We start from the raw sequence: 25,963 nt of genomic DNA, 5'->3' as shown, positions 1-25,963 counted from the left end.
GCCTCTCTAAGCCATTTTCTGCAGAATTCTACTCATGTAGGTATGCAAAGAAACTTGAGTTCAGCATGGGAAGGATAATCCTGATTTCAATGGAGAGAATGTGAAGCCGGTGCATTCCACAGCAGGAAAATATATTTATATACAAACACATATAAGGAATACTGTACCAATGGTCTCACCAACCTGGGGATGAGAATGAGGGCTGCATGGGATTTCGGCTCAGCGTTTAGCTCTCTGTCTCGGAAACAAAGGACATTCTCTCATCTGGAGAGAGCTGCTCCAGTCCCACATGATTTGAGTAGCAGATTTTGCACCTCTCTCTTTGTAGTGTAGTTGAAATGTGTTGATTGTGTGTTACCCTGTGTAGTGTGTACTTGTGTGAGTACATCCACATGTGCATGTGTGTGCATGAGTTATGTATGTTTGTCGCAACCTGGAGGCAACTATATTCTGGTGTATGCACATACAAATCCATGTTTCTTTGGTGGTTGTTTTTTTTTCTTACACATCTTAAGAAAACCTGCCGGTTCCTTTGCAACACCATACACACATACACACACACATTCACAGAAAGCCATGGATCTTCTCTGTGAGATTGTATTCTCACACAGAGACAAGTATTGGATGCTGAGCAAACAGCCTGGAGAAGACAAAAGGCCTTGCCTGTAAAGATGAGAACTTAATTCTCATCTATTTTTCATGGAGAATCTTGTACAAATAGTCGAGCCGACTGCTGCCGAGGGTTGGAGAGGTGTCCGTAACACCCACCGGGATTTATGCGGAGAGTCAGTAGCACAAAGTGTGTTTTAAATTATTACTGAGAGCAGGAAAATCCAGCGGACATTATAAGGTGAAGGGACGATACAGAGCAGAGTATAGAAAATGATAAAACTCTTGTTTGCAAGAAGGAAGCAATAAAGTGTCATGTCCTTAATAAAAGACTCCATGTGGTCATTGCCAAGAACAGACTTAGATGCTACACAGAGCATTAAAACATCAATGAACCATCATCACATTAAATCTCACAAATCAGTATATTTACTACATTGCACATTGTAGATTTCATTGCTTTACGCGACACAACAGATAGAGGCTGCTGTCCTTCCAGACAAACTAGAAATGTACACTCTGAATGAAACCTACTGTAAAAGTGTGACCTAGAAAAAGTACAACTGACATTTACCCACATTCCCCTTGCCTGTTTCCCTTTATGCTACAGAAACCTGCAAATACTTCTATTAGGCAAAGGAGAACATGAGAAGCCTTGACAAAGCCTGAGCTAAGCCACTGAAATCATTATTTGACCTTTAAATAAGGATTTTGTGACAGGTTTTGTGTTAGAGAGTAATTTATAACAACTCACTTTTTTTTATATAGCACAAGGAAACTTGGTAAACACAAAAGGTTAAACACCAAAATAAAGTAGAAAGTTTCTCTGGACTCTTGTTCATAGATCAGCATGAAGTCCATTTATCTCTCAGCTTTCCATGTTACATTTGATTTGCTGGTTGCTGAAAAACTTCTCAACTTATCTGACTCCTCTGAAACAGAGAGACACAGAGCCGAGGAGTTTCTCAGTGGAAGCTCTCCAAGCTGATCGTAACTCCTCAGCTCTTGCTGGGTCACTGGTGCAGCCGAGGCTAGCACACTATGGCCTCTTCACTGAGGAATGCTCTGGTTGCTTTCAGTTCAAACCCTTTTCAAAACCTAGCAAGTGTCCTTATTGTGACAGACTTATTCTGTTCCACAAGTGTCAGGCTGTAGCTTTATTGGGCCAATTAGGGTTGCAGACAGACTGGTAAACATTTCTTTGAGGTTCTCGCTTAGAGCTGAAATGATTGGTCAATTACTTGATTTGTCAATCTACAGAAGAAAGAAAGAAACTTATTTTATAGTCATTTTTAAACAATAATGCAAAAATATTAGCTGGTTTTAGCTTCTCCATTTGTTGGTAGGGGCTGATCTTCTTTGTCTTAAGTGATAATAAATCATTTTAGGTTTTGGAGAGTTGGTAGGACAGACATCGCCTTGGAATATCTATAGTGAGTATGATAGATAGTTGCAGCACTAACCTCACTGGTTAAATTAAAAGTCAGCGATTGGAGCAAAAGATGGTGCCATGAACATTTCTAGCCTGCCATGTTATCATGGCAACCACAAGAACACTGATGGAAAAAAACAGGGCCTGATTTTAATGGTATATAAGAACTTATAAGAACCCTTATTTTGTCATTTTACTCAATTGCAGTGTACAAAGATACCAATATAAAAAAAACTTTGAATAACATCAGCTTCAAAGATAGATTATCTAGTATGGACAATTGAAACTATGAAATGAGTATTTGAATGTTGTCATGTCGACAAGTGTTCCCTGCCTGATAAGCTTGGAACCTATTTAAAACATTATACAATGGGATAAGATGCTGTAGACAAAGTGAAATGTAATAGTGTTGCACCCTGCTGTTGACCAATCAAAATACAGAACATCAATGTCACCGGTCAGCAGACACGTGGTAACCCCTAACCTGGTATTATGGTATGGCACAGTATCAGCCAATCAACTGACTGTATGGTTATGGCACAAAAGCTGTGTCTCAATTCAGGAGCTGCAGCCTTCCCGGTCTTTGGAGGCCGCGTCCTCCGTAGACCGCGAAGGCTGAACCGAGCGGTCTACGAAATGAGACAGTCTGGTCTATGGATGATTTCCTGTTACGTCTCCAGCTGCCCCCCCCCCCCCCCTACCTTTTTTCACTCCTGTTGCCTAGCAACTCTCTGGAGTTATCAAGCACAGTTGACGGCTAACTTTAGCATTTTTCTTTTTGTAAAAATGGAGCAAGAAATGTTTGATGTTTTAAGGTCCTTTGGTTTTATAACATTTGTATCGTTAGCTGTTCGAGTGAGTTGAAACCCCATACTCAAGTATCGTCCTCTGCTGCTGCTGTTGGATCAGGGGACGCCATTTTTCATAGAAAGGAACTTGTCAACGTTGCGTAACGAATCTTGGGATACGTGCGGCCGTGAAGCCATCAATTGTATCCTCCAAATCCGGGAGAAGAAGGCCGCATTTGTCGGCTAAATTAGAAGGAGTCTCGGACATGGGACAGCCTTGTCGCGGCTGGATTTGGACAGTTTGTGTCACTAGGCTTTGGCTCTCCACTGCAGTACTGAGCAGGTTTAGCCCTATTTCAAGTTCAACACTGCCAACAACCTTTGAAAGTTGGCAGATGCTAAATGTGTCAGGGTGCAGCATAAGTGCCTAACTGTGCACAGAGCAAAACATCAGTCTTTTAGTGCGTTCCTTCTTTTACACATTCTCATACAAGATGTGACACCCAACACATTAAGATTGAATACCTTATCTTAGACCCATAATCAGGAAGGAAAAATCCCTGAGCACAGCTCATTTAAGATCATGAATATCAATGATTTGCATTCCTAGAGAAAAGATCTTCTTGATAAAAAAGACAGTATAAGATTGTTAATGATGTTAAGGAGACCCATCTCTCTCTGCTGATGAGTGAGGTTATGTGTTAAATGCTGAATAAGTTAAGTGAGTTAAATAGGGTGAGAGAGGATGTCAGCACATAGATTGCCAACAGAAGAAAAAGGAGAAAACATGATTAGATGAAGAGATCTTACTGACGATGAGGTGCTACAGTAAAACACACAAATGCTGTGAAGTTAAGAGAGGAACAAAAGAGAAGTTTATCAAAAACTGCTTTACATAAAATTAGGAATTTAATACTGCGTGTTTAGCGCACATTGGGGACAAGTGGAGATTTCAAATCTGTAACCTCAGTTACACAGACGTCTGTCATTAGAATGCAGATTTATTACAGATGTGACAGACTGTCGCAGAAAACAAGCTCGTCTCGCAGACAGTAAATCATGTTTTCTCATTATAAATTTGGCATCAATGCTTTTCCCTTTGAGACAGACACATGAGGGCAAATGCACATTAAAAGGATCCTTTAAATATGAACTAATACTAAATAAAAGTCAATGTCTTTGGAGCAAAGCTGCACATCAAAATCGCCACACATCGTAGTTCAGAATTGAACCTGCTGAATGAAACGGTGAGTGCAAAGAATGATACCTGCCACACTGAGGTTTTCCACGTCAGCGATGAGCTTAAGCTGCTTTCACATGATCAGAGGTATAACAGCTCTGCGCTGGTTCTGCATGAAGAGAGCGCTGCTGCCCGACAAGGCGGAAGCTACTCAAAGTTTCAATAAATTTCAACTTTGACCTCGATTGCTGCTGACCAAAATCGCTACCAATGAGATAGCAGCTGTATGAAGCGGCACAGGCCTGCAGGGGAGGTAACCATAGAAACAAAACTAACTACCTCCCTTTAACCGTGCCCGACCTCACGGTGAGCGCAGAGAACATTTCCTATCATGTGAAGGCAGCTTTACAATCTTTATTGTTTATCAGATAAGTGGTGGATGATTTAAAGCCCTGTTTGGCACCATTGCGGAATCAACCAATTCATTTTTCAAGTGCATGTGGAAACTAGTCTGGTCCTGATATTGGCCCTGTTTGACAGTAAAAAGATGAAACCCTACGAAACCCTGCGAAGCACCATAAAGGGAAACTCTAGGAAGCCCTGTCTCGGTGGAAGAAAAACTTATTTGGTCTCAAAGTCGAAGGACCTCGGTTGACGTTGTCGGAAGAAAACTGTTGAAGATAAAAGTCATCATGGAAACAACCATTTAAACTTGAGCTTCAATTAGAAAAACTGTTGGCCCTGTAGGAATTTCTGGTATTCCCATTTGGCATTTGCTACCAATATAGAAAGCATTGCCCTATAATGAAAAACTCCAGTTATTCTTGTTTAAGGTTGGTGATATATATGAGCTAGCCCAGTGTCTAGCTATATATGGTGCCTTTGTGGAAATTCCTAACAGTTTAGCAATGGTTAGCCCTGTTGGCCCTGTATTAAAAAACCCAGCATTGGCCATGTTTGTCCTATGTAGCTTTGTGGTAAACCCCCTTTTGGTCTTGTAGACCCTGTTGGCCCATTGAGTGGAAAGCAGGCTTGTTGAGGTACTTACCTTGACCCCGCGCTGGCTGAGGAAACAGAGAGATGAGAACGAAGCCCAGCAGGCAGAGGCTCAGTCTGACTGAGAACTGCATCCTGGAGGCAGCAGACATGAGGGCACAACACAACTGGAGGAGAAAAACAAGAATGAGGGAGGGAGCCTGCAAAGACAAGTGAGGAAGGAGAAAATCAGGAGTAGGAACATGAGATGAGACATGGAAAGTCAGTGAGGAGAGAGGAGGGAAGTGGACAGGAGAAACAGAGGAAGGAGGTGGAGGGAGTTGGAGGGAGAAGAGCGGCAGGTGAAAGTATGTAGAAGGAAAGAGCGAGTCAAGTGGGGAAGGCGGGATCAGGAAGGAGGTGAGCGAAGAAAAGGGAATGTGTGAGGGAGATCGGATGAGAATGAGGGCGTGAGAGAGAGGAGCAGTGAGGAAGAGGTGATGAAGAGATTAAAACAGTGTGAGAGAGGATTTAAATGCTCCATATCCCACATAAAGAAATCATGCAATTTCATTATGTTTGCAGTTTAGGATTTGTAAAAATGTTTTAAAAAATGGGTGAATAGAGATATGAATAGACATACATCTCTAGCCGTTGAGGACATACAGACATGTTCACTTACATCACAGATGTTATGACCGTACAGGCCTCCTTCCTCTCCCATCAAATCTCTTAAAAACTGATGTCCCATTGGTTTACAGTTTTAACTGATCCCTTCTTGGAATAATCAGCAAAATAAATATCTTTCAAATCAATGTCTATTTTGCTACTTCTTTAAGTCCTCCCCTTGGATGCAGTATTAAGTATCTTATTATGACACACAATTTATTGCCATACTTGGTCGTTAACAATGTACTTGTGGATCAAGGTAAAGCATATAAAGTAGTGACTGCAAGATCAAACATAAATATAGATAACATAAATCTGAACTTGCATTATGGCATCACTAAAGATCCTTTAAGGCCTTGCGTCTTTGAATATACCGGATCAATCACAATAAGGCACTGTAAATACAGTAGTAGGCATAGGTTGTTGCAGACTCAAAGAACGCACCCACCCGATGCTGAGAAAATCATATAAAATAACGTATCATTCCCAAAACCACTTTTAGTTTTCCGTAAATAAAAGCGGAAGTTTACGTTAATTGAATTGAACACAGGTGAGATATGCACGTTGCGCCATCAGCAGCAAGAGCATCATGAGCTGGAGAGAAAAGGTCCGCCTGTCTAAAAGCTGGTTTTACAGATGTGTACAGAGTGTGAATAAAGAGCGTTTCTACCTTCTCAGATCAGACCTGGCTGCGCAGCTCTCCTCCGGACAGCTGTATGAGAAACTCCCGAGTCCCCGAAGCGACTCTAATCCACACTGTTCACCAACTCTCCGCTCCCTGTCGATCAGGAGACAAGTTGGACGGAATGATACACAAATTACCGGTCAACATTTTCAAAATAAAATACCTGCCGACTAACATATTTTAGTAAAAAAGAAAAAGAAAAGAGGCGATAGTCAAACTCCCAAAACATTGTTGATAAAGATAATTAGACAATTTGGCTAATAAATCAACTGTTTCCTGTCACCTGTTAAATGTATCGTATTGTATGTATCTATGTAGTCAACTTCTGACATCTCCAACTTCACAAAGTTGACATACTAAAACTCATTTTATATTTAAATGTAACAGAAACGTTTCTCTTGGTTGAGAGATAAAACAATTGAATACCTTCGGGAAAGTATGGTTAGGTTATTCCTTTTCTTTATACATCCAGGGGTTAGCCGAGCAAATGTTCTGCTGATAGCCTAAACAAGCGTACCAACTAAAAAAGCCTTCTTACCTTCACGCATCATAAATGTCTTCAATTTTGTTAGAAAAAAACATGTGGCTCTCATTTTTCTTAAACAAAATTCACAATTTCCTGCTCCAAATTGACCGGCTTTGAATCGCATGCCACAGAGCAGCAACATTGCATCTTCTCTGTCAGACCCTTTGTGAACACCTCACAGAGGAAGGGAGACTATGGTTAGCCACAAATAAATCGACTGCACTGGAAGATTCCACTATCTAATAGAGGTAAAAGTACCACAACAAAGCAAACATTTTAAAGACAAATATAGAAACAAATAGTTTGGAATAATAGTAAGAACATTTTAGCCATTCCAGTGGGTAGGCTACAATCAATAAATCAATTGTTTGTCACACATGATCGTCTAAATGTATTAGATGAATACTAAATACTATGTGATCTTCTTTTGATAACTAATGTATGTAACATTTTATTTTAATTCCATTACCAGAGCCTTCCCTGAAACAGTTTGGAGCATGGGGACGCCCACCACCCACTTTGAAAACCTCCGGTTTAGATAGAAAATGAACTGTAATAAATATATGTCATACGGTCAAGTGACTGAGCCTACATGGATAGTTTGACAGCTTCAAATATGGTACCCTTGTGGACAAGTGCTGTGGGATCCACAACATTAAATGTTTGACAAGTTATACTTTTTATAGACTGCAAACACAAGATTTTTTACTTTATTGTATACATTTTGCAAGGGAAGTCTGTAGTCACAGCCCTTTATTTTCTACGAGATTTTTTCAATTTAATGAAAAAGTAGACTACATAGCCTACTTTTACTTATTTACATTTCCAATTCAGGACTTTTACATGTGACTTTACTTACTGAGCCTTAAATAGCATTGCCCCTATGTGCACGATATATTGTTGCACCCCTACAGATTATTCAATTTAGCAATTCAAGCTTCAAGTCGTCTTTAATATAAGCCGTCAACCAAACATTATACAGTAGCCTATTACCTCTTTGCACAAATAGTTAACATTTAGGCAACAGTATATAAATCCGAGATGACATTTTTCCTTTTAATTTGAAGACAGAGTTGCCCTACTTCCTGTGTCTCTGTAACTGTCTCCGTCCACTTTAACGCTGCTGATCTCTCAGTTGAGACTTGCAGTGGGCTGATGGGTGTTTCCCGCTTCATTCACCATCCACCCCTGCAGCTATTCATTCCTTTTACCTCGTTTAATGCGAGGCGAGGCAGCAGAAAAATGTGTTTGAGCAGCAGGCAGTGCTGAGCGGCCTTGGGGACAAAATGTGTATTTTTGTGACCCCTGGCTATATAGGGCAGGCTACTGTATCTCACCAGGGCTGCTTTTAATAGGCCTTTCTCAGTTCAGGGCAGGTGGCTCGTTGTAAAAACTACGAGTGAGGAGGATCATGGAAAAAGAATGGAAACAATCTTTCATATAGTTGTTATTAGAATGACAAATGGTCCTCGAGTTCATGAGTTACACAATGCCAAGGCCAAGAAAAAAGACTTTAAAGGTTATTTTTCTTTCCCAAATCAGACCAGAATAATATGTTTTTTACATCTTCATGTTAACTAAAAAAATCAGAGTTAGGTCACTTTTACTTTTGTGATGTGAACACAAATGCATCAAAGCTTTAACCGTAATTTTCCTTTCCTTACAATGTGTTTGTTTTATAAGCATAATATAATGGGCCTTGGAATCCTTCACAGCTGCAGCTCTGGATGTGCAGCTGTCCTTATCTTTAAGATAGCACAGAGCCTTGAATGAATAATAGGCTTCTGTCTGCTGAAGGTGAGGCGCTCAGTTTCTCTCCACCTCAGTTATTACTGGTTTGTTTGCTGACCATGTAACCAACAGTAGAATTGGAGGTCTCCGAAGTCTCTTGGATTATCATAATCATGAATATTTAACGGTAGATTTCTCATGGCTACAAAACCGCCGCTTGAATAAACAGTTTGTCATCCTGAGTTCTCTTTAACAGTTCATGTTGTTCATGTTCAATTTTTTACAGAGGAAGACAGATTGACAAAACAAATAGTGGTTCATTTATTTACATTAGCCTACTGTAAGTACAGCATGGAACTATGCAGTTTCAATGTCAGAAAAACAATACATGAATACATGAGCATTAAGAATGTTTTAAAATAAATAAACAGCTGTTGTTAGCGTTATGACTCAATCTCAAAGTCTCTGCTTGCAAACAGGTTTGCAATTTTGCAATCAAACTCTTTTTTTGTGAAAATAAACCTGAGACTTAATTATGTGGCAGGATATTGCTTCTCACAGAGGATGGCAAACTATGGTGACCCGCAAATGAATCGACTGCACTGGAAGGTTCAAATGAACTTCTATTCTATTTCCTGCTAAAAAAAAACGCAAATATGACGCTGCTGACCTGCAGAGAATCACACGTACACTCACACACCATGCTTTGATTGTGACCGAATGAAGAATATCGGTGGTGCATTTGCCCCCACGGAGGAAAGAGAGGGTTGCATGGAACAGAATGAAAAACCTGAAATGAAGATGACAGGATGGCATCCATCTCTGTATATGAGAACTGAAGATCTTAAACATTATGCTAAATACTATGATACGATTTAGAAAGATAATAATATAAGTATTGGCTGGTCAGGCGGTCAGCCCAACTTGACAACCAAAACGTTTTTTACATTTCTTTCAAGTGCTCCTCATAAAGCACTTTCATTATCGGCAGCTCTAACTGTCACACATTGAGTTGCCTCTGGGCAAGTGTCAAAGCAGAGCCCATGCTTGTGTTCTGCTACAAATGTGCAGGTTTTCTTGGTTTTACCACTAGGAGGCAGTAGAATAAAAGTGATTAGTGTTCTCTACAGACTCCTCAGCTTCACAAACTGTGGCAACAAGTGTGAAGAATTCTACCTGTAATTCTTTTTCTCTTTTATAAAGGAGGACCTAACTGTCTGGAAATATATCTCTTTAAAAAAATCATTTAATAAATCTAAAATACAAGTCAGATGGGATGATCAATATTAGGTTCATCTCTGTGTGTCCAGTAAAGAGAGAGGATCGTGATGAGTTTTGATAAAGCTTAGCACAAAGACTGGTCCGGACTCTTAAAGGTACTGAAATACTGCAGGGGGACTTTGCTGTGTTGGTTTTTATAACAACCGCTTTTCTTCAACATTGATGAAACACGTTTAGATTTGACTGTAGTTTTTTCCTTAACTAACATTGGGGCAGAAAATGTGTTTGATATTCATTTGTAACTTATAACATTGTCATATATCAAATGTCATGTTAACTGCCATTCTTTCAGAAGCGTACGTGTTTCACATTCAGACTCCTAACTGGGAGTGGCCCCAGTACAGCCACAGTCTTGCTCGAGGGCATCTCAGTGGTGTTTCTGTGGGCTCTTGTTCTTCCACATCACATGTTCCCTTCTGGTTTTTGGGATTCAAGACACTCACTGCAGCAGCCACTCGTTTACATTCCATTTATCGAGCCGTCCAACACAATCACAGCTCAGCAGGTTGATGTTGACGTTGATGTTAGAGCGACCCAAATCATTCCTGAAACACAGTTTTGAAGCTGCAGCCGCAGTGCAATGCACCATTTCATCTGGATCGCCATGAGCTGTAGACACCTCTGTCATGATTCCAGAGGCATGTTTGTGAATAGAATGTACTATAAGCAATGTCTTGACTGCTGTTGTTTTTCCTGGGAAACATAAACCTTAGGTGTCTCATTATATTAATTGTATTCATCTTTCTTTTTTTTACTTCATTCAAGCAGGGTGGTGTCTTGAAATCTAATGTTTCCTTTCTGACTGGCACATCACACCCTCCCCCACCCTGACCCTGAAGAAAGGAGTCACAAGTCAGAGCTATTTTTGCTAAAGAATGATCACAGTCTATCGTTGCACCCGATTTGCATGATGATCCATCTCGCAGGTGAGTTTAGGCTTAAATACCCTCCTTTAACCTTCCCCTGTCCCTTCATTTGCAGTTTCTCTTCATTATATGACAAATGAAATCAATGATAGATCAAAGCTTTTGACCTTCCCAGAAACCATGAGAAGAATCCTGATGGTTCCATTACATTCAAAAACATTAGAAATGATCATAACCTCTTCGGCTCGTAATGGTTTACAGTCAGTGTTTTGACCTTCACTACGAGCTGTATGTGTTTCTACTGCTCAGCAGTAACACGCTGTTTGTCACTGGCAGTCCAATGGTTTTCAAATCAAATCAAATCAAATTTATTTGTATAGCCCAATATCACAAATGATACATTTGTCTCAGTGTGCTTTACAGACTGTACAGGTTTTCATTATAAGGTTCACTGGTTTTTAAATCGTGGTGGTTTTTTCGTGGTTTCCATCACAAGTTGCAGTGGTGTCTTATGGATCTCAGTTTAGTTAGGGATGTGTGGTGGCCTTTATTATTTTCCATTACAGTGTGTTAAGATTTTGATGATAGCAAACTGGTTTCCATTGCAGTCTGTGATGACTTGTACTGGTTTCTGGTGGTTTCTTTTTACATTGTCTAACAGCGCATGATGCTCTACAGTCTGTAAGGGTTCACACTGCAGTCTATAATGGGTTCTCATGGTGTGTGATGGTTTATTATAGCTTCTATTGTTAGATGTTATGAATATGAAAGTAGTTTTGTAATGGTTTCTTAGGATTTCTATTTCTGTGTAATGGCTTATGATGGTTTCTTAAGGTTTCTTGTTGAAGGTGTGTAACCGTTTTCTATGCATTCTGTAAAGGTTTCTGATGGTATCCAATTGATTTCATTCTGTTACCTCTGCCAGGAAGGTTTTACTTTGGGTTTGGTATATTTTGGCTATCACCATGTTGTTAACACCAGTCCCATTCTTGTTTCCAGTGGTTTCCAGTCAGTCTCCAGTTGGTTCATGTTTCCCTTGTGATATTTACTTTAACATTCTTCTCAGCTTGCTTTTTACATTTGTTTGGTTTCGATAAAGTCCAAAAGAGAATTTATTGCATATAGCTCATGTGAGGATCAATCTGTTATGGTATATGCTGTCTGCAATATAGCAAACAAATCATCAGTGCATTGCTGCACAGCGTAATGCTCAGCTTTTCCACACTTCTCTGTTTTGAATGTGTCTCTACAAGCTCGGAGTCAAAAGCCAATCACCTGGAATTCGATAAAATCCCCGGGAATTTTCAAGAATGCCATCCTGACCTACTATCACTGAAACAAGAGGAGAGGAGAGAGAACGTGTGAGCTGGGATTGATGTAGAGACAGAATCTTCAGTGATGTAAAGCTAAACTGAGGGGAAGTTTTATAACCTGAATATGAACCAGCACCTACTGTACTCTCCTCCACCTGACCTACCCTTCATCCTTTCAGCTCCAGCAGTTCATGCTCTTGACCTCCTGACTCTGTGAACTTTGATCCTTTTTAGGAACTGGTTAATAACCATCAATCACTGGGAGGATTCCCTGTGTTGACAAGAGAGAATGTCAGTAATAATAGGGATCTTCTTTCTTCCTGTCTTTTTTGGTATTTCACAGACTGAAAATTTCCGGGGTTTCATGCATTGAGCCAAAGATTCACACTCATTTCACAACATTATATTATGTTTGGCAAAGGAAAAGGAAATGTTTCTAAAACAATCATTCACTCATGTCAACTCTGGCATTCTTTTTGCCATTTTTGGTTTACTCTCTCTCACCCCTCTCAACAACTTAAACTTGTTTTCAGCTTGTTTCTGCTGCACCCAAGTGGCCCAAAACCAGTCAATGCAGGATCTGACTCAGGAACAGTGAAATGACAAGCTTAAAGCAACACATGGGTGCAAACCATGTCCCCTCAATTGCATCCACGTTTCCCTCATGTGTGTCTTTTCCTTGTGTCTTAGTCCCTTCCATTGGGAATGCATGGAAAGACGCAGGAAACTGCGAGGACAGAGGAAGCACGGAAATGTGTTTTTAGAGAAATGAGAATTCCTTTCCTCTGAAGCGTCACGTGAAACGACGTCCATTTCTGATGACAGTGACAGCTGATCCCAACTGGGGTACATCCCAAGATTCTTAAATTGCATCCACGTTCCCCTCACTTGCGTCTTCTCCATGCGAGGAGAGAGGAAACGAGGAAATGTGGTTTTAGATAAATGAGCGCCACGTGAAGCGACGTGAAGCCCCAAGTGAAGATACACAATATGAAAAATAAATTAGATTGTATGGACCCAGTTTAGAGGTGAAATTCCAGGATTGTGGTGAATAACTCTGCTGTTTACCACTTCAAATTGTCTGCGGTGATTCTCAGAAGTGCATAACGAGTGTCTGAATCCACTTTACCATTGTCTATACTGGCAATGTAGTTGTGCTCCTGTGCTCTGTTTGTCTTGTCAGCATCTTTCATTTTGTCTGTGTGTTGTTTGTGGTGTTTTCGAATGTCTGTTGTCTTGTCTTCTTTCTCCACCAGGTTTGGTAACTTGGTTCAGATATCTTGTCCAAACATGAGCTCGGCTGGTGTTTCTCCTGATGCTCTATGAGGTGTTGAGCTGTTTGCTACGAGAATCTAAATCCCTTTCTTGCATCCAGTTTAGCAAATATTATTGTTTCTTGCACAGCCTGCAGTAAACTGTCTACAATTGGTTCTGGATGTCTCTCTCGGATTACAGCTTTGTATACTTATCTGATATCTCCACAAAGTCTCACTTTTTCCTGTCTTCCTTTGGTGTAGGTAGAATAGTAGAAATCCACTCAGATTGTTCATTTACCTCTTCAATGATATCGTCATCCAGCATTTTGTGTAGTTCCTGATTTACCGCTTCTCTCATTGGATAAGGAACTCTCCTTGCACCCTGAGCTACATATGAGACCTTCTTATTGACTGTTACTCTGTGACTGTAACCTTTAATTTGCCCTAGTCCTTTAATAAGTGTCTCATATTCTTGTGTTAACTGCCTGATCCAATGCATTTACATTTCCTCCAGGAGGCAGTATAATACAAAGCATGACTTTCTGCCCGTCAGTGCTTCCATATTTCCCTCAGTGACATTTAAGAGGAGTGTCCTGGCCATAAGCATAGAATCTCTTCTTACTCTGTTTCAGTTCATAGTTGTGTGAAAACACTTTCTTATATAGGACATCTCATACGAGGCTACTTCCACTTCCTGTATCTATCACCACCCTTTTTTCTTATTGTTTCTTTACCTTGTGGATCTATTGCATATAAACTCATCAGAGTCTGAGTCTGAAGGGTCTTTCTCTGCTCTTACTGGTCTTTACTTTCTGTCCTGTTTCTTTTCTTTTTATAAGCTCTTTTCTTTTTGCATTGTCGTGCATAATGTTCAGTTGTCTTACAATACAGGCACTTTGCTTTTTTGGCTCCACATTCATCTGCTTTATGAGTTGCTATTCCACATCTGTGACACACAATGTCGCTGTAGCCTTGTTCTACATCTGCACTCCCACTTCCAGCTCTGTGCTTGCATTTCTTGTGAAGTTAACATGGCTGTCTCTAGTGCTGCTGCTGATTGCACTGTTTTCTGAAAACACTTCAGACTTGGCGTTTACCGCAACCCTGAGAACATTTTCTAAAGTTGGTCCTTTCTCCTGTAATAACTTGTCCTTCAGTCTTTTCATTGCACACTTTTCCACTGTTTGATCTCTCAGCATACCAGTCCTATAGTATATACAAATACACATGATTTCTCCAGCTATCTCAAAGCATAAACAAAAGCATCTCCAGATTCCTCTGGGTACTTTGTCTAAACTTGTGTTTGTCCAAAACCACATTTTTCCTTGGTGTGAAATATGTCAGGGCGGCTACTGTCTCTTCAAATATTTCTTTTTCTCCCAGCGGATTATCAAAAATCCTCTGAGTGGATGCTCCTATACAATGCAATAATGTAGTTTTCCTTAACGCATCCTCTGCATCCACAGATCCACTGGCTATTTAAAATAAAGTTCTATATTCCGTGTACACATCCAGTGCTTCAAGGTTCATCAGAATAGGCTGCCATGATGCTAACGACTTACAGTCTCCTAGCTGAGTTTAAATTTAAAGCCTTAAATCTGTGTTGCTTATACGTCTTGCTTTGAGTGTGTTTAAATTCTTTCTGTAAGGCATGCAACGTAAATGTTGTTTTGTCTAATAAAGAAGCAATCTTGATTTCAACTTGCTTTATTATCTAATCCATGTTCTCATTTCTGTACACTTCCTGTTTCCCTCAACCCCCATCGCTCTCTTGTAGTCAACGTAGTCAACTATACTACAAATAACAACCTGAATTCTGTATTTACATTGTGTACTGTGTCCTACTTAGAGGCCCATCACTACTGACAAAATGCATTTATATTATTGTGTCATTAAATGAGCCTGTATACATTGAATTCTGATTGGAAATTCATTATTTAATAACCCAAAATATGAATATGGTGTTGTTTAAACACTAGAATTGATTTATTATGCTAAATATTTTAGGTAAACTTGAAATGATTCAATTCATATCAAACCAGACGCTCAGAATTGATAAGCCTCTCATGTGACTGAATGGAAGTGGCGATAAATTATGTGTAACAAGTGTTTGTTGCTGACAGAGAGACTCTCTCGAAATTGACTCCATAATAAAAGTTAATGGAGGAAATAAACGAAGACAGTTGTTTGTGGTCCTTTTTGGTGTTCAGATCTACGATTAACACAGATTTTAAACTAGATGGTGAAGCAGAAAACTAATCCAATTTAAACTTGGGAGTGATGCACTTTTTTTTAATCTGTTAACGGTCTTCACTCCGGTATGAAACTCCAGTGATGTTGAAATGTATCAGCTGCAGAGATCAGAAATAAGAGCTTTGGGACGGCCTTCAAGATGGCGCACTAGAACAACTTCCAGTTCAAGCGAGGGTCAAGGAGTGAGGAAATATCAAAGAAAAGATTTAGGATGTACCCATTGATTGCAACAAGATTCACCAGGACTGCCTCATTTTCCTGCAAACTAAAACTGAATCCACTCCTAAAATAATCTAAAGATGCTAGAATCAAATAACATTATCTACTTATCTACTTATAGGGCCTTTACATTCAAATACATTGTTTTAAATAGTTCTTAAAAAGCTGTTCAGAGACCAAAAGAATCAAGACAGAATAAGAATAAAAAGAAAAATACCAAAGCAGCTGGTTTACATTTTGCTGCCACCACCTGGTAAAACTACAAACTCAACTGTTCTCATCACGTGTGATTGAAACATCACTGTGGCGTCTGAAAATCTGAAGGTGATGCAGCTCTGACCTCCACGTCTCCTGTAACCCTCCATCTTAAAGCTTCAGCAGTTTCTAACTGTCAACCTCACACATGACCCCTTGACTCTGTCAACTTTGAACTTTTTTACAAACTGAGTAGTTACTGTAATCACTTGGATCTCCTGAATGGACAGAAGATAAAGTCTATTAAGCCTTTGTTTGTATTTTATTTGTATTTGTTTAAGAGGAAAATCAAACAAAGTCAAGCTATTACAGGTGAACAAATAAAATAAAGAAGAAGATAACATAAAGAAAGCAATTACAAGCATAAAAGAGTATGAATAGAAATTAAAGTTATATAGTTATAAATATTGATAAACCTACAATAGGTTATTGTCTGCTATTCAGTATTGCACAAGTGAGACTTATTTGTAATGATAATATTTAGTTTCTTAATAAAATCCTCAAAACCAGGTATTTTAAAACAATATCCAAACATGATTCTACTAACTGCCTCTAAGAAAATCATCATTAATGCAAGAGGAGCCGAGCGACTCACTGAGCCTCCAGAATCACCTGCAGAGAGCAAAACGCAGCCTGCTGAGAGATAGCTCATGTTATCATATCTGGAGTTCACTGTTCACTGTACACACACACACACACACACACACACTTATTAAAAGATAAAGGAATAAAAGAAAAGTAAGAGAGACTTAAAAACAAAGCACTTCAGTTTAAGTCTACTTCCTCACAAAGTTGTTGATCTACCTCACACAATTTTCACACTCCTCACTTCCTTTCTGGGAATCAGACGTTGCAGGTAGTGGATGGAAAAGTAAACACAGATGAGGGAGGGGCTGGGGGGGGGGCATCTGTGAGTCTGTGTGTGTGTGTGTGTGTGTAGGAGTGTATAAATACTGCTGTGATTCATGCAGGTAATGTGTTTGTGCGTGGAGGAGGCAGTGACGTGGCACACGGGGTTAAAAGTCCAAACCACCCCATTGAAGGAAACACCAACTGTTGGAGTGATGTCAACAGCATGATCACTTCCAGGTTCACTTTCTAAGACAGCACCATGCAGGTGTGTCTCAAGACACATTGAGTTGTTCTGTTCTGTCAGGAACTTGTAATGCTTGGCAGATCTTTATCTAGAAACTCATTTGAACAAAATGCATGTGTTTTCAAACAAGGAGTCAGGTTTTGTAAGAGACTTGAACCGGTTACCCTCCAGTTCCTACTGCCGCCCACTTTTAAAAAAAAATGTTATGGAATCATTGTGTTTCTGTGTCTACATAGTAAGTGGGTCCTCTTCCATGAGTTTGCTATGTTGCTCCGCCATGTTTCTACAGTAGCTGGTTACTGCAGACTGTAAAGTGAGGGGTTCAACCGCAACGCTAGGTGCCACTAAATCCTACACACTGTGTACACACAGTAGAGGAAGTGAAATTTACTAATGAGAGCAAATTTATTGTTTGATTTTTCCGGAGAGACCTTTGAGGCCTTCCCATTCATTAGACAGCGTCTAGTTGCCATGAGAGGAACACTTCTGCATCAAGCCCACGGGAACAGTGGAGTGCCATGTGGAAACTGTCAAAACTTCACACGATGACGCTTTTCGTCATGCACATCTTTAAATGGCTGTTTTCTGATGTGGGCATGAAAGTGGAAAGATTTTGGATAAAGTGTCTTAAACAGCTTCAAACAGTCTAGCTAGCATGTTTGGAGATTTCGTCCAATGTTTAGCTCTGCATTGGCTCCAACATTAAGCTGGTTGATTGTCTCAGATTTACACTTGCACCACTAGTCAGTGCACCACCCCCAAACTACCTTTACATGTTTGAGACCCCAAACTCCACCCTGTGTTGACAAAACAGCCTGAACCTGCAAATGAATGGTCTGCTGCACAGTTTTACAGTATTGACAGATTCTCCTCCCAGAGTCCTTTTCTGAGATACAGATCCGACGAGGGGAGACTTTACAACGCTATTCAAAACGTAACAGCCAACCAATCTGAAAACAAATGCCCTCCATCAGCCTAACACTCATTTAAAAACAGAATGTTTTCTGTGTAATTCCTAACAAGGTTACGTCCTGTTTCATTACTGTGTTCATGCAGTCCTTTGAAGAAACCTCAGGCAGGACACACATATTAGTAACTGCTTCATAAAAGCCATGCTCAGCTTCTCCTGTACGGTCCATCCATCAGGTGTATTTCTTTCAGTGGTCAGTCTCCTCCATCACCTCCATCACCACAGTTCTGGGTCCTGTCAGTATCAGGTGGCTGACAGTCCGGTAGTCCAGATTGAGAACATTGAGCCCATTGACTGAAACCACAAACTGACAAACCTGCGGGTAAAGAAGAGAGAGAAGCAATAAGAGAAGTACATAAGGAAATTAATGATGGACTTAAAGACAAATTCACTGGTAAGGCCCGGACACACCAAAGCGTCATCAAAGACCTAGCGGTGACCGTCTGTTGCGTTGCCTCACGTTTTGCGTCTTGGCCAAAAGGTTGCACTGGAACACATCGTAAAGATTACAGCCAACGGCCAACTAGCACGTACATTCTGCACCTGCGTGAAAGGAAATAAGTCTCTATACCAGCTGCCATACAGGCTGTTCTGCCCTTACAGCGCATATCCCTATGCATAGCTAGACAGTTAGCTAACATTCAAAAGTCCTCCAATAAAGATGCAAGGTTTGCTTTCTTGACTTTACTGTTCTTCTTTTAGTTTGTAAAACTGTAACAATACAGAAATAAAACACATAAGTATGCAGGATTTACATAACATATAAGTAGCACTGTACAAACGACACACATTAGCTATCATTAGCATCACTATTAGCTAGAAATAGCACAGATCACCATTAGCTAAATTAGCACACATTAAACTAGCTTCAGACCAAAAGTTACAAACTTCAAACGTTCTGCACATAACACATCCAAATTGCACATGAATAACTCACAGACAAATAGTCTCCAAGGCACAGACACAGTTTACATGACGTCTCTGCTCCATGTGTTGATCTCCGTGCTCTGTTTACAAAGATCCTCACAAAGCTGAGAGCTCACTGTGACACGCCCCCAGCAAACCAACAAACTAAGGAGCGCTCACTCTGAGCCAAAAAACATGTCCCAAGATAATAACATCATATCACGACAAATACAATTGAACTTGAAAGGGAATGTCCTCTGAAAACAACATATTAAGAGTTCTTTCTCTAAGACTCTGCAAGAAGGACAACCATTTATGTTACAGGCCTAAGGAACACCATGGCTGTCCTGTCCTTCACAATCCCCACTTCTACTTTGCGAACTCTCTTGTCACTGCTTGGAAAAGTCTTAACAACTAATCCCTATTGGCCATTCGTTCCTATGGGCTTTACTGTCTTTGAGAAGGACGACGTCTCCTTCTTTGACGTTCAGCTTGTCTTGCGTCCACTTCCTGCGGCTCTGCAGAGTAGACAGATACTCTCCTTTCCATCTCTTCCAAAAGGTGTCAGCAAGGCACTGAACTTGCTTCCATTGATTTCCGAGCAACTGAGCCGTATCGAAGTTTCCAGGAGGTGCTGAAACTACACTCATTTTCTGAGTCAGGAGCACCCGAGATTGTCTGTAATCGCAATGCAATCTGTGTTCTGCTTACATGCAGGGAAGGTGAGACTAGGATGCTGTGTCATGCCACTGAAGTCTTCTTTAACATGAATACTGTTTGGACATGAACTGAGATATGATGTGTGACCGTTGTGCAGTATGTTGGTCTTGTGGACATTGAGCTCTGATGGTTTGTGAGCTATCCCCAAAAATACTTGTCTCACAATGACCCAGCCTAAGTCTGGCCGTAGTCTCCAAGGCTCAGGCATCACAGACACGAACACAGTTTACATGACGTCTCTGCTCCATGTGTTGATCTCCGTGCTCTGTTTACAAAGATCCTAGCAAAGCAGAGAGCGCTCACTGTGACACGCCCCCAGCAAACCAACAAACCAAGGAGCGCTCACTCTGAGCCAAAAAACATGTCCCAACTCTATAAACATAGAAATAGGCAGCACACCGACGATAGTGGCTAGTGTATTTGTGATTCAATAAAGAAACTGGAAAACGTAGGGCTGCAGACATACAGGCCATTGTTATGACACATACATTAAAACAAAGCAGCCTTTGCCAACTATTGTCACACCACTCTCGCTCAACACTTACCTTCATTCCAGATGGTTAAAAAATCTGTCTGAGATGAAGATGAACAATTAAAAGAGCCTTTGTGTGTGTCCTCTTGACTTTAGTCTCACTTCTCTCTTCTTGTGCACTGATTTGCTTTAGCTGAACAGCCAATCAGAGTGATTTCTCTCAACAACAGGCTTCTCTGTCAATTCATCATGCGGAATCGGCCGAAAAGCAGCAGACAAAGGCTGTGTAATTCCAAATAAATAATAATATGCAGCTCCAAAACTGGCCACTAGATGCACATCCACACAAACTATTGAAATTAGGGGTAAAAACCCCAACTTCTCTTTCAAATTCAGCTGATTTCTTTCAACAAAACCTTGGGCCTTGGTTTATAATCTAACCCCTTTTAAATACACTTAAGGCAATAACCATCTTTTTTAACTACATTTTCTATGACGCCTACCTTCATCCCAGCAGCAGCAGCTGGGCCGCAGGGCTCCACAGCCTGAATGTGACACGGTCTGTTTCCTCTCACCACAAACCCCCAACCCACTGCATCGCCCACAATCTGGAGACACACACAGACAGGTCAATCAGACATGAAAATCAGAAAAGCCCAAAGGAACCTACTGATTCCAGTCAGAAAATTGTTGCGATAGTGTTGAAATATGTGCAAATAAAAACCCTGTTGCAAAAGAAAAATACCTATGCGTATGAGCAGGTAGACTTGCTATAGAGCAGGCTGCTGTTAAATAAGAGATGCTGAGTTTATATGGGCCAGTTAAAACTGCAGTATGATGTTAAAATTGCATGTGCCTCCTGGAGACAGTACTTCTCCTTTATGTTCTTGAGAAGACCTTACAATCTCTCATCCCTCCTGAGCTTAAAGCTTTTTTCCCACACTTTAAACCTCAAGACCTTCAATTGTCAACATACTGTAAATGTTTTCTTGATGTAGGGTCCTCCTGGTCTTTGCAGCTCTTCTGTGCTCACCGGTCTCTTCAGAACTAAATATGAAACAATAGTAAAAATGTCATATAATGTCAATAAATATATAAACTTTCCCAAAAAAAGCAGAATATTTTTTTCATGTTTCATTTCATCACCACTTTATTCCCAATGGTGTACGGGTCAAACAAACACAGGACTTTGACCCAGGGGACCTATGTTGACGATCTTTAGTCACATCACATTATGTCCATAGCTTATTATAACCCAAACTGTTTTTTTTCCAAACCTTATCAAGTGGTTTTGTTGCCTGAATCTCACCAGAACGTTATGTCACCTGATGAAGCGTAACATAGCCCAGGCTACAAAATATGACGAGTTGGGATTTGATCATGTTGCATATATTGCTCCTCCATTCTTTTATTTATTTATTTGACCTGATTTGGGGCTGTACAGCACCGGGGAGGAGGATGAGTTGTTGGGTAGGCTGACTCCTCTCCTGCTGTATCTGCTGCCGTCACTGCAGCTCCTCAGCCGGGCTCCTCCCTGACCTCCACATCCTCCTCCTGCAGCCGTCTTCACCTCCTTAGAAAGAGCCACTGATGGAGAGAGAGGGATCATTATCATTATTATTTACTACTTGATTCCCATAATTCCTGATTATTTTCTCTATCAAATAAACAAAGTGCATTTTGATACACACCACTCATCTTACATTTCCAAAAATCTGTTACAGTTTTTCTGAAAATAAGCAGCAGGTCTTTGTTTTCTTACTCTCTCTTTGTGTTTTGTACCTAAACTAAACATCAACCGAGCAGGTCCATTAATGAACTTGCCATATTTTATTTAAAGTTCAGTATTAGGCAAAATAATAGATGTCCTCATGGGCTAGTGGTTTAAAGCACATAGCTTTACATTGCAGTGTCCCTCTTATATCTGATCTCTTATATCAGCTCGACATTAAAAAAAGAAAAAGAAAAGCCCAATTTCTCATTTTAAATGACCACACTGCCCTTTAAAGAGTGTTCTCAGTTAAACACAAGACACAAGACTGTGTAACAGGTGACAGCTAAAAAAAGAACCCGACAGAATCTGAAAGATATAACAAAACATGTCTTTACGCATCATGCAGCTTTTTTCTATTCTTGTGACTAAATACAAATCACATGTAACTATTAGGATATTTGTTGAGGGCTCTGACCCCTGACCTTTGTCTGCTGATGTTAATAATCTGGGGAGTCTGTATTGAAACATGAGATGAAAAATGTCCTACTGACATTCAGGCTGAAGCAGTTCTTACCTGCTGTACGAGGTCCCATCTCTCCTCAATCGATTATCCAATTGAAGGGTTACAAAAACACAGACAGACACATGGACAGACTCAGGCAGTCCGTTACAGTTATCTCACATTAAAGTAGTCTCTGTCCCACACCTTCCACGGTTCTCTTAATCAGATCAGCTGCTCAGTTCAATCTGTCTGTGTGTCTTAACAGGTCTGAAAGCCGAAGGTAGTCATCCGGTTAGAAAAAAAAAAATTCTGTGTGTGTGTGTGTGTGTTTGTGTGTGTTTGTGTGTGTGTGTGTATGTGTGTGTGAGCTAAATATTAAACCCTTGAACAAACAAAGTGACCCTTGACAGGAGGGAGGAGGAGACACATGTCAAGTCAAATTGTTCCTCTCTGTAAAAAGCGATATTAAAAATAAAACATTTATGTATCACTTTTCAAAACAAAATTAATCTTTTCAAAGTTTAAATTGTGTGTTCATCAATATAGAAAATATAATAAAAAAATATAAATATGTAATAAAATAAACACAGATTGGATATAGAGAGGGAGTTACAAAAGATTTACCTGGTAATAGAAGTACTTAATAATATATCAAGTTATATGAAGTAGAATAAAAATCAGGTCTGTTGAAATATGAAGGGCTTGAGATGGAGATTTTATTTCAGAGATTATGTGTATTTAATGAGTTCCAGTCTATTCCCCTGGAGGCCTGAAGAGCAAACAATCATAGTGAGGCAAGGCTACGAGCCATATGTGTGAGGGTGTGTGGTTTCTACTTTTAATACTTGAACTAGAACTGACTGTTCCTGAGAAAGCTGAATCATACAATAATATCTGTTTAACCTTTTTGCTCCATCGGCCGCTGCAGACGTCAGTTTGTGGTTCTTACTGATAAGAGGGTGGATTTTTCCATAAACATCTTTAGCATTGAGAAACTTTGGGGGAAAAAAGCTTTTTTACAAACAGAGTTTGGCAGCTCTGCAGCAAACAGAGTGTGACATGGAGAGATGATGCTTATAAACATACCTGAGCTTCAGCCTGGTTGCCATGCAGACTGTAGGAGGCTGCAGCTGGAGAGGAAAAGGAAAAAGATCGGGAAAGAATCGGGACAAAAGCAAAAGCAGCAGAGATTTCCATCAGTCGATACAGTGCAGAGTATCTTGTCTTTGAAAGCCTCATTGATTGTATGTATTTGCTAACACGAAAAGGTATTCACAATTAGGAAAATAACGGCTATAAATGCAACTAATTGTCCATGCTATCAACTTTTCACTTTTAAATGGTATTATAACGGTAAATATATTCAAAACCAGTGGTGGGCCGTCAGGGCCAGCAAGGCCTTCTCTGCTGGCCTAAACATCCTCAGAATATAAATTTAATTTTGATATATTTTTTCCACAAATATGTATTAAATTATTCCCCATAGTTTATTCTCTTCATTTCATAGCTTTCCTCTTGGTTCGATATTATCTGATAAATTAAAATTGAAATCTTTTGTTATAAACTGAGCTGCCGTACCAACCCTGGCTCCTTAGTATCTTCTCATTTTTAATTCCCAAATCATATTAAAATACAGCAAAATTCTGGAAGGCAGGGAATTTTTAAACCATTAGGTCTTCCCTCTCAATTCTTCCTCTCGCTACAGCTGATGGGTGTTTAATATCCGATCAGGAAAATATTTGTGTAACTCAGTGACATGCGGTGAGGTTCATGGCTGGGGAGGCAGATTTACAAATAAATAAACCCAACTGAGTAGCTTATTCACCATTTTCTTGGCAGCATGAACATTGACTACTGGTTATTTTTCATATCTCATATCAGCATTCTTTATACACACACACACACACACACACACACACGTAAGGTACATATTTGGCCAAAAAAGAATGTTACATTTATAGTGGCTCAGAAAGCTACATGTATTGGGCTCACATGCGCCCTCTTCAGTGAGGCAGAGTACTGTCTGCCTCACCTGGTGTCTTCTCACTGTGGTTTTATGTCACATCAGCAAGACTAAATCCATCCATCCATCGTCTACCGCTTATCCGGGGTCGGGCAAGACTAAATATGTTACTAAAATTTGAGTATATGTTCAGTGTGTTGTTGTATTATGAGGGTGTATATGAAGCACTATTGCAGCTATCCAGCTATACTACTTAAAAGTAATCTGAGTAAACGTTTATGTGTGTTTTGTGCCTGACCCTTTTCCCTTACGTCTCCATCTCTCGCCTCCTGTTTACTGTACCAGAGGTAATGCTGCCCTCTGCTGGAGAAAAGCTTCTGACACATTCAAGGTTAAAAGTTACAATTTAATTTACTCAACTTTTGTCTTTTTGTTCTTTCTCTAAGTATTTCTTCTAGCTTGTCTGTTGTTAATGTTTTCTTTATTTCCTCACTCTCTTCTGAACCTGAAAGGATCTGTTGGGAGGCTCAGATGCAGGGACAGACACAGGCTTGGAGTGGGTCAGAAAAGGAGTCTTTACTTTTAGAGCAAACAGGTGGCAGAACAAAACTCAAAATACCTCCAGACAACTAACAGGTAAAGTCTGGGCAAAAACAGGATCAACAGAGGATATCCGAAAAGCAGGCAGCAAAAGGATCTCAAGAGCTAAAGAGTAAAAAGGCAGTTAACTAAGGAACTCGAGACAAGGGCACAAAAACGGACACTTCAAGAGACGGATCAAAAACTCACAAACTTGGCCTCCGGCAACAAATCAAGACTCAGCAATGAACAGAAGAAAACAGGCAACTTATAAAGTCTAGCAAACAAGGAACAGGTGCAATCAATGAAACAATAAAGACAAGCACATGACACACAGAAATGAACGGTGGCGACCCCACATGGTCAAAAGAGGAACTGCAGTCCAAAAACCCTGACAGGACCCCCCTCCCTATGAACGTCTCCTGACGTTCCCACACGGGTGATCAGAGTGGCTCTGGTGGAAGGCCTCGATGAGGCCCGGATCGAGAACATGCCGAGACGGGACCCAGGACCGCTCCTCAGGACCATAGCCCTCCCAGTCCACCAGGTATCGCCTACGCGACAGGGCGTAGGCGAGAGACGTGAAAGGTGGGATTGACCCGCATGGACCGGGGCAGTTGGAGACGGTAAGCAACTGGGTTGATCCTCCTCAAGATCTTGAAGGGCCCCACGAACCGTGGCGCCAGCTTGCGGGACTCCACCCGTAGAGGAAGATCCCGTGTTGACAGATAGACCCTCTGCCCCGGATGTAGCGGTGGTGTAGGTCTGCGGCGGCAGTTGGCATGGCGCTGGTATTGGCGTGTGGACCGCTGCAGGGTAGACCGGGCCTTGCGCCAGACCCGCCTGCACCGTCGGACAAAGCTCTGGGCCGAGGGAACACCCACATCAGTCTCTTGGTCAGGGAAGAGTAGGAGGCTGAAAACCAAACTAGCACTCGAAGGGACTGAGACCTGTAGCAGAAGAACACAAGGTATTATGTGCATATTCAGCCCAGATCACAAAC

General features: G+C 40.6%; 2 protein-coding genes across 3 annotated transcripts in view; both read right to left on the bottom strand.

The window, feature by feature from the left end:
- col14a1b (collagen, type XIV, alpha 1b) overlaps positions 1-6,450 on the bottom strand; it is a 143,485-nt gene extending 137,035 nt beyond the window's left edge. Inside the window, 2 exon segments of the mRNA XM_029442969.1 lie at positions 5,058-5,172; positions 6,324-6,450. Coding sequence (XP_029298829.1) covers positions 5,058-5,157 — 100 coding nt within the window. The 5' untranslated portion in view covers positions 5,158-5,172; positions 6,324-6,450.
- A 9,822-nt stretch (positions 6,451-16,272) lies between these two features.
- LOC115016146 (DEP domain-containing mTOR-interacting protein-like) lies at positions 16,273-25,198 on the bottom strand. 2 transcript variants are annotated; one of them, XM_029443820.1, is made up of 8 exons: positions 25,171-25,198; positions 23,505-23,548; positions 22,491-22,685; positions 21,628-21,789; positions 21,179-21,249; positions 20,706-20,810; positions 18,565-18,647; positions 18,281-18,420 (listed from the first exon to the last, which is right to left on the bottom strand). In XM_029443820.1, exons 3-8 carry the CDS (start codon positions 22,507-22,509, stop codon positions 18,348-18,350), a joined length of 513 nt encoding a protein of 170 aa, XP_029299680.1. In that variant the 5' UTR covers positions 22,510-22,685; positions 23,505-23,548; positions 25,171-25,198; the 3' UTR covers positions 18,281-18,347. The 2 variants fall into 2 exon arrangements, with proteins under 2 accessions (XP_029299681.1, XP_029299680.1); XM_029443821.1 differs by lacking the exon at positions 18,565-18,647 and having other exon boundaries at positions 16,273-18,420.
- Positions 25,199-25,963: the final 765 nt, after the last annotated feature.

The sequence above is a fragment of the Cottoperca gobio genome, chromosome 11, assembly GCF_900634415.1.
Source record: "Cottoperca gobio chromosome 11, fCotGob3.1, whole genome shotgun sequence".
Taxonomy (NCBI): domain Eukaryota; kingdom Metazoa; phylum Chordata; class Actinopteri; order Perciformes; family Bovichtidae; genus Cottoperca; species Cottoperca gobio.
This window is presented reverse-complemented; position numbering and strand designations above follow the sequence as displayed.